The 9,432-nt window shown below is 34.6% G+C and overlaps 1 protein-coding gene across 1 annotated transcript; it reads right to left on the bottom strand.

Annotated features, from left to right (window-relative positions):
• Positions 1–260: 260 nt before the first annotated feature.
• On the bottom strand, positions 261–8,409 carry LOC146139049 (heat shock protein HSP 90-alpha-like). Its single transcript, XM_083393021.1, has 13 exons — positions 8,262–8,409; positions 7,641–7,778; positions 7,222–7,428; positions 6,364–6,567; positions 5,714–5,986; positions 5,096–5,233; positions 4,316–4,481; positions 3,527–3,790; positions 2,684–2,874; positions 2,131–2,283; positions 1,581–1,795; positions 1,084–1,202; positions 261–760 (listed from the first exon to the last, which is right to left on the bottom strand). Exons 2-13 carry the CDS (start codon positions 7,776–7,778, stop codon positions 648–650), a joined length of 2,181 nt encoding a protein of 726 aa, XP_083249147.1. The 5' UTR covers positions 8,262–8,409; the 3' UTR covers positions 261–647.
• Between the last annotated feature and the right edge of the window lie 1,023 nt (positions 8,410–9,432).

The following is a 9,432-nucleotide window of genomic DNA, read 5'->3' on the forward strand; positions in this document are numbered from 1 at the left end:
ACAAACTGATTTTCGGTTTAGTAAGTTCTGCACTTATTTATTCTAAGCGCAATGACATAAGCCGCCATTATGCGACAAAACATGCAAGCTCTTGCAGTAGTTAATCTGGCCCGCCAACCGGGAGAAGTCACCCGTCCGCTAATTCATGCACTTTTTTATATATTAGGGTAGGTTAAGAACCCCTGGTTTGATCTGACTAAAAAACATTATAGTTCCTTCTGCATAGAACTAGTTATTAGCTACAAAATCACTTCCTTCAATGCTTACAAAATTCGTTTATTTATTGGTTTGAAAGAAAAAGGCAGAATTCCAATTATCATGGAGATACATAGAAATCACAACCAACGAGGATAGCAGGGTACGGGGGAAAAACATATTTGGGGTCGAGCAGCAAAACTAAAATATGCGTATAATAATATTCACAATTTTGGAAATAGATGCAATAAGTGTTTTGTTAATGAACATCAAAAAGTGTAAATAGTTGCATGGAGTTGTTGAAACTTCACTTCCTGTGAAATTTACCAAATCTCGAGTTTTAGATTTTGTGAACTTTACAACAACGGCTAGACAGTGTGTTGGGCTGGATCCTTAAGAAAACTATTTAGAATAGCGTCAAGAACTTAAGAACAAAGGGATGTTGGTGATCTTTAGTCGACCTCTTCCATCCTGGACGAGTCCTCCTCATCACCATCTCCCTCCAGTGGTGGCATGTCCTCCATTTCGTCGGCGGCTTGTTGCTCTTCTTCACTGTCGTCGATTCCTGCACACATAGTACATTTTAATGGTGGTTTTGTACATTAAGGCTTGGGAAACCCTTACTTGCAATATTCCTTTTTTTTTTGAAAACCCTCTACAATTTTTGTTTTGGAAGATTGAATGTTGCGACAAGTGCAAATATACCTCATAAAATCGCTAATATTACTGGGGGGGTATTCAGTTATTTTTTCAAAATGAATTTTTAAATGAACATTGTATTTAATTTAAAAAATATTGCGTTCTTTTAACTTTTGAGAAAAATCGAATATAAACGGAATGTATAAATTTGCAAGAGGCTATAAGTGTTTAATTCCTTCAACAACTCACCAAGGCCGAGCTTGATCATTCTGTGGATGCGAGAAGCGTGGACTGATGGCTCCTCCAGTGAGAATCCGGATGCAAGGAGCGAAGTCTCGTACAAAAGCATCACAAGATCCTTCACAGATCTAAAACAAAAAAACACAATTTAAATATCTGTGCTACCTTGACACACTTGTGCATTTAAATTAAAAAACAAGTGGTTCATTACAAGTGTGTCAAGATAATTTAAAATCCTGTACAAATTTGCTTCAGCTTCAATATTTGTGATTGAGTTTAAACATTTTGGCCAAATTAATTTCAGGAAAGATTTGTATTAGATCAAGGTATTAAAATAAAACAATAATATACTTTTTATTTATTTACTTAATATTTCAGTTTTAGTTTGGTTATTGCAAAAAAATTATTGTTATTGCAAAAACTTTGTGGGAAATTTAGAGCATAATTCCAAAAAAGTGCAAGACAATCGAAATTAAGTCTTAAAAACGAGCATTATCCCAGCCTACTTGTCGTTCTTGTCAGCTTCCGCCTTCTCCCTCAGTTTCTCGATGACCGAGTGGTCGGGGTTGATCTCGAGGTGTTTCTTCGCAGCCATGTAACCCATGGTAGAAGTATCGCGCAAAGCTTGCGCCTTCATGATGCGCTCCATGTTCGCCGACCAACCGTACTGTGACGTCACAATACAACACGGGGAGGAGACGAGGCGGTTCGAAACAACGACCTGAAAAGAAAATTATAGTTGCTCAATAATCCAAGCTTAATTCTTTGTTTATGGGATTCTATTATTTTTAACAGGACTTCTAATGTTGCGTCAATTAAGTTTATTTAAATGACAATATTTTAACCAAAATGATTTGTTTAAAATAAACCAGATAAAAAGGAGTTTGCAAAAAAACAAAAAATGATTTCTAATAATTTTTTACAGAAAAAGAAATCAACGAATACATTTCTTCTTAGGATTTAGCCGTTTACACTGAATTTACTACTTTGGCAAATTTTCTGGTAAAAAAAATTGTTGGTGGTTTATTTAAGCTTTGAAATTAAACAACTTTTTACCTTCTCCACTTTCTTGTCAAGGATTTCCTTGACAACTTTGCAGAGGTTCTCGAACTTGGCCTTTGCCTCCTCGAACTTCTTCTTCTCATCTTCGTCCTCGGGAAGTTCAAGTCCTTCCTTGGTGATCGACACAAGGTTCTTGCCGTCAAACTCCTGCAACAAGGAATGGTGGTGTTAAGAGAAAAGTAAAATAGTTATGAAAAAACAAAAAGAAAAGTATTGAAGTTGTATTTCATAATGGCTGTAGGTTATAGTATAAAAAATATCAAAGCCCATCAGAAGTAGGTAGCATTTTGTAAACTTTCGAATAAATCGTTATTTCAAATGCGTTAAGTCTTATCTTTAGCCACTTTAAAATCAGTGCTGCTGTAAAAATGTTTAATATTTAACATGGCAAAGTATCAAAATGGGGTGTTTTTGAAGTCCATATTTTGCTTTAATAAAAAAAAGCCATTCATGCTTTAATTTTTTAAAGAAAAACATCAGCAGCAAATTCAAGTCTAGTTATGGGTTGTGAAGTGCCCTTTATTACTGTAATTTATGCTGTTTTTACCTTGAGTTGTTGGATGCAGTACTCGTCGATTGGTTCGACCATGTACAGCACTTCGAAGCCACGCTTTGTGACTCGCTCCACGAATGCAGAGTTGGCGACCTGATCACGTGATTCTCCCGTGATGTAGTAGATGTCCTTCTGGTTCTCCTTCATTCGGGTCACGTAATCTCCAAGTGAAGTCACTTCTTCGCCTTAAATATAAAATTTAGTTTTTATAGACATTGTAAGAATAACAAAGTTCATTAGTAGGTGGTATTTTGATCTTTTTAAATCTCTTCAGAGAATTGTTTTTCCTTTTAACACAAGTTAATAAGATTTTTAGACAAGAAAATGTTTCAATCCTAAAATCTGGTATTATTTAAAAACATTTTAGGAGCTTGTTATAGTGAATGGTGAAATATCCATTTTGAAGCTAAAGATTTGCCAGGTATTTAAAGACTTGATTAACACTAAACGTTTTATGAATTTTTTTCTGCTCAGACATCCAAGGAAGGATCTTGCAACCGTCATAAGCCGAGCATCGATTTTACCCACAAACAACTTGTGCTATTGTGTATACGTTTATACACAATAAAGTAGTTTGTCGGTAAAACCTTATCTCTGGTCTGGTGGAAACTGCGAATGTTGGAATACATCATCATAGCAGAAAAGAGTAAAACAAACTTGAAAACTGGTATTTTTTTGCTGGATATAGTGTATATATTAAGCCCAGTTCCCTTTTTGTTTCAAGTTTAGCGAAAATGATTTGACTAACTTTCTTTAAATTTAACTTTGAACTATCTTAGCTAATTAAAAGTTTTATGCTGTAATAGTTGTTCAAACAACCTTTGCTTATTAACTTACCAGACTGTGACGAGTGGTATCGGAGGAATCCTGCAATCTTCTTTCGGTTTTGTGAATCTTCGTGGATTCCAAGCTTAAGGTTCTTGGAAAATTGCTCGAAGAACTTCTTGAATTGTTCCTTATCCTCTGAGATTTCAGTGAAAAGCTCCATGCACTTCTTGACGATGTTCTTGCGGATCACCTTCAGGATCTTACTCTGTTGGAGAGTCTCACGAGAGATGTTGAGGGGAAGATCCTCGCTGTCCACAACTCCCTTCACAAAGTCTGTGGAAAAGTTAAGAAATTATTAAAAGTAATTAAGGATCTTCACTGGTCACTAATCCCTTTTACAAATTCCTCACATTGTTGCTTTTAAGTTTAGTGACTATTCTATTATCCCAAAGCCTGTGCGGAAAAATTTGAAGAATGGTAACAGAAGTTTTCAGCACGGCCAATTTTTAGCAAAATTACATTTTTGGTACAGAAATTGTCAAACAAACATAAATTTTATAAAATCCTAAGAAAATAAATAATAAAAATGTCAAATAACTAGTCTGTTCAGGTCATCGGTTTGGTTATCATTTTCTAATCAACTTGGGTAATACCAATCATCATTACAGACATGGAAAAAATAAGGTATAAAAAAGTAAAGTCTTCGCAAACTCCTTCCCATTAATTTTAAGCAATTTGTTGAACCCTAATGAGTCTGACACCAGTTTAGTTTCATGCCTTGAAGAAAAGATATTGCATAACATGTTAAGCAAAACACTAATTTGACCACAGTAAACCGAATTTGGATGAACAACTTACTGAGGTATTCTGGGATGAGGTCTTCACAGTTGTCCATGATGAACACCCGTCTCACATACAACTTGATGTTGTTCTTCATCTTGCGGTTCTCGAACAAGTCAAACGGAGCTCGTTTGGGGACGAAAAGAAGCGCTCGGAATTCAAGTTGGCCCTCAACTGAAAAGTGCTGAAAATACGAAAATAAAATTAAAGCCAGTAAACAGAAAAATTTGCTAACAAAAAACTTTCAAAATTAAGGTTTGGTAACCTAAACACTTAAATTTTATAAATAGTTCACTTCTAACAAGAATTTTATTTCGTAATTTAAGATTTCAAAGTTTGGTTGTAAGAGTAAGACCATAACTTTTAAAAATCAAATTATTTTAATTTTTAATATGATTGATTTTTCTGCTCAGACATCCAAGGAAGGATCTTGCAACCGTCATAAGTCGAGCATCGATTTTACCCACAAACAACTTGTGCTATTGTGTATACGTTTATACACAATAAAGTAATTTGTCGGTAAAATTTTATCTCTGGTCTGGTGGAAACTGCGAATGTTGGAATACATCATCATAGCAGAAAAGTTAAAACTTTTAAATTTGAAAAATTTTAATAATAGCTAGGGTTGTAGTTAACATTAAAAGAATATTAAAGCCTATACAGTAGTAGGGTCGCATTTTGAGAATGGAAACAACAACAAAAATCAATAATGCCAAAAGATTTGCTCAAACTGTCCAAAAATGCTACCTACAGATTTGTGGGTTTTATATTCTTTTGACAACTTGGCAAATAGCTTACCTTAACAGCAAGATGGTCTTCCCAATCGTTTGTGAGACTTTTGTAGAACTCCCCGTACTCGTCGGTCGAGATATCGTCGGGGTTGCGAGTCCACAACGGTTTGGTCTTGTTCAACTCTTCAAGGTCTATGTACTTTTCCTATAAAAGATAAAAAAATTAGATTTTGGAAGTTAATCATCTAACGAAGTTTAGAAAACAAGTTCAGGTTTATAGTAAAAAAATAGTTGTTTATTTCTGCTCAGACATCCAAGGAAGGATCTTGCAACCGTCATAAGTCGAGCATCGATTTTACCCACAAACAACTTGTGCTATTGTGTATACGTTTATACACAATAAAGTAGTTTGTCGGTAAAATTTTATCTCTGGTCTGGTGGAAACTGCGAATGTTGGAATACATCATCATAGCAGAATAAAAAAATTACAACTTTTTGATCGGGTTTATAGGATGCTTTCATTTGTTAGTAGTTCAGTTAATTGCACATAATAACGTCTTTATTAAACATTGAATTCTTATTAAACGAAAAAAACAAGAGCTTTTATTTCAAAGCTAATTCCCCATATAAGTTGTGTTAATTATCAGGAAAGAAAATTAACCTTAATCTAAAGCTTGGTGCAAACCTTTATGGTCTTCTTTTTCTTCTTGTCATCTTTCGAGTCATCCTCTCCCTCCTCATCGAGGTCTTCCACCTTGGGTTTGTCGGCATCTTCCTCATCCTTTTGTTCCTCCTCTTTTTGTTCTTCCTTCTTCTCTTCCTCCTCATCTTCATCGTCGCTGATCTCCTTCTCTCGTTCCTTCTCAACGTGGAGCGAGATTGGGTATCCGATGAACTGAGAGTGCTTCTTCACAATCTCCTTGATCTTTTTCTCCTCCAAGTATTCTTTCTGGTCCTCCTGCAAGAAAATTCAATAAAAACATGAAAATTGTTTTAAGCCAAAATTAAGTGTCAAACACTAAATTCGGGAGTATTTTTTTAGATGACATTAACATGTGTACTATGTAGTTTAATACAAAGATTTTTAAAATATTAATGGAACCAATAAGTCTCTCATGTTTTAAAAAAAATGGTTAATTTGCAAATCAGCAGAAAGACTGGAATATTTATATCTGTAATAACCAAAAGAGAACTAACTTATTTTTTTGAGAATCATTCTAAAATGTCAATTACTGTGGTGTAACTGCATGCAATTGACTTGTTAAATTAACTTTAAAAGTTCTACCCTAAAAGTTTATGGTTTTTGCTGCAATTTTCCACAAATGTTCAGGTTACCTTCATGTAGAGAACGATCTTTGTTCCGCGACCAACATCTTCATCAACTTCAGTTTCCACGGTGAACGAACCACCAGCTGATGACTGCCAGGTGTACTGCTCGTCATCGTTGTGCTTTGACACGACGCGAACCTTATCGGCGACCAGGAAAGCAGAGTAGAAACCCACACCGAACTGACCGATCATAGAGATGTCGGCACCAGACTGAAATAAAGACATAAAATGTGTCAAATGTTATTAAAATAGTTTTTCTAGACTTTAAACGTTTTTTTTTCAAAGTCTTTTTATCAAAAAAAAATGTGTAATTGTTTTTATAAACTGTTTTTTTTTTTATTAAACCTAACTTTAGTTAAGTCATTCTTGTAGGTATTTAAGATTTATTTCAATGAAAAGTATATAAAAAATTTTCAAATTTTTTTTCAGTTTTTTTGTAAAACTTGTTTGTTTTTTATGTCATTTATTAAAAATGATTTAGAGTAAAAAACTGGTAATTTCATTTCTGAGCTAGCAAATAATAGGGTGTTTAAATATGTATAATTTTTTATGAACCACATTAAATTTCTTTCTGCTCAGACATCCAAGGAAGGATCTTGCAACCGTCATAAGCCGAGCATCGATTTTACCCACAAACAACTTGTGCTATTGTGTATACGTTTATACACGATAAAGTAATTTATCGGTAAAATTTTATCTCTGGTCTGGTGGAAACTGCGAATGTTGGAATACATCATCATAGCAGAAAGAATAAAACTTTATTAGCGCCATTCAACTTTATCATTTTTTAACCCCCCCCGAAATTATACTTCATTTTTTTATCCCGAAATTAAAAGCATTAAATTATATCAAAGCTTGTTATACCTGAAGTGCTTCCATGAAGGCCTTGGTTCCGGACTTTGCGATGGTTCCGAGGTTGTTAATGAGGTCGGACTTGGTCATTCCGACTCCGGTGTCGAAGATCGTCAGAGTGTTGTCCTCCTTGTTGGGTATGATTTCTATCTTCAGCTCCTTTCCGCTATCCAATTTACTCGGGTCCGTCAAACTCTCGTAACGGATTTTGTCCAACGCCTGAAAAAAGTAGCAAAAAATATTAAAAACAAAATAGGACAACATAAAAAAAGAAGTAAAAATAAACTTGACCCTTTTAACTTGTCTTATTATTTTATTTTATTACAGCTGTTTTTTTTTTTATTATTCATTGAATAAGTAAATTTGATTTAAGAAACAACTGAGGAAATACAATTTAAAAACTATATTTTATAACAAAAACAGAAAATTACATCGGACGAGTTTGAGATGAGTTCCCTGAGGAAGATTTCTTTGTTGCTGTAAAAGGTGTTAATGATCAAACTCATCAACTGAGCGATCTCAGCTTGGAAGAAGAAAGTCTCCGCATCCTTCTGAACTTCGTCGGACATCTGGAAAAAATAAGAACTGTTTAAATTTGAGATCAAAACTAGCTAAAATTATTTATTTGCTAGATTTCAGGTAAAAAATAAAGATTAGGAGTTCAGAGGCTAAAACTAAAAATTTAATTGAAATTTTGGGCGCTGGTCTAGAATCCTACCACAACGAAACACCATTTGTGTTAGGGTGCGGGTTAGCGTTTGGGTTAAGGTGGGTCAAGTATTATTATTAAACAAAGAATATAATAATACTTGACCCACCCACACCCAAACGCTAACCCGCACCCTAACTCAAATTTTGTGCGTTGATTTGAGAACTGTGGTAGAATTCTAGACCAGCGCCAAATTTTGAGCTTTTAAATATATATTTAAAACTGTGTAGGTTACTGAATTACTTTAAGCATTACTAGGGAATCCACTTATGTTTAAAAAGATGAGAATCAAATTAAAAAAAAATCGTTTAAATTAATTTTTACAATGAAGTTTTTCACTTACGTTTAAAAGTTGTTGATTCCTTTCGGAAGAAATTTAGATTCAATTCAATTAAGATTCTGTAAAACAGAAATAAATTTATTGTAGACTCTGCTTGAAAAAGCGTTGCTGAATAAATAAGAAACTATTCTGAATTTCAACTCAAAACTCCCAAGTTCGGCGAATTTTAGATTTTGTAGAAACAACTCACTTAAAAAAAAAGTTGGCGCTGGTCTAGAATCCTACCACAGTTCTAAAATCAACGCACAAAATTTGAGTTAGGGTGCGGGTTAGCGTTCGGGTGTGGGTGGGTCAAGTATTATTATATTCTTTGTTTAATAATAATACTTGACCCACCTTAACCCAAACGCTAACCCGCAACCTAACCCAAATGGTGTTTCGTTGTGGTAGGATTCTAGACCAGCGCCAAAAAGTTAACAGGACTAAGCACTTGACAATTTTTGGCGCTGGTCTAGAATCCTACCACAGTTCTAAAATCAACGCACAAAATTTGAGTTAGGGTGCGGGTTAGCGTTTGGGTGTGGGTGGGTCAAGTATTATTATATTCTTTGTTTAATAATAATACTTGACCCACCTTAACCCAAACGCTAACCCGCACCCTAACACAAATGGTGTTTCGTTGTGGTAGGATTCTAGACCAGCGCCCAATTTTTAGTTAAAAACACTTTCTAGCTGACTTAAAGCGAAATTAATTCAGTTTTAATCAATAATTATTTCTACATGTTTTTATAATTTATTTGGTCACTAAACAAAGCAGCCTAACACAATTTCCAGTTCACTAAAACGCTTTCATCTACTCCTTTCAAAGCGCAAGTTTTTAACGATCCGACGCAGATTGAAAAGCGCTGCCAACCTCGCCGAAGCAAGTGGTTTATGAACACGTGTTCCACGCGAACATCGCGACTTCCATTCTTTTTTCAATTCTTGCCGCTTTCTCGAACAATCCTCTCCAACCGGCACAAATATTCATCCGCCAACCGCATTTTAACTCAAGTTTTACAAATTCTGCAAAATAATTCCTCAAAAATTATTGCCTATATTATTTTGATAGTACATTATTTATCAGTATAGTAACATATTTTGCCCGAAATATCAGTTTTGAGAAAAACACGTGGTACTATTTACGGAAATGAAATTATACTTAGTTTTGTTCGAGAAGCTTCGTTGATTTTCG

The sequence above is a fragment of the Ascidiella aspersa genome, chromosome 6 (assembly GCF_963924565.1).
Source record: "Ascidiella aspersa chromosome 6, kaAscAspe10.2, whole genome shotgun sequence".
Classification (NCBI taxonomy): Eukaryota; Metazoa; Chordata; class Ascidiacea; order Phlebobranchia; family Ascidiidae; genus Ascidiella; species Ascidiella aspersa.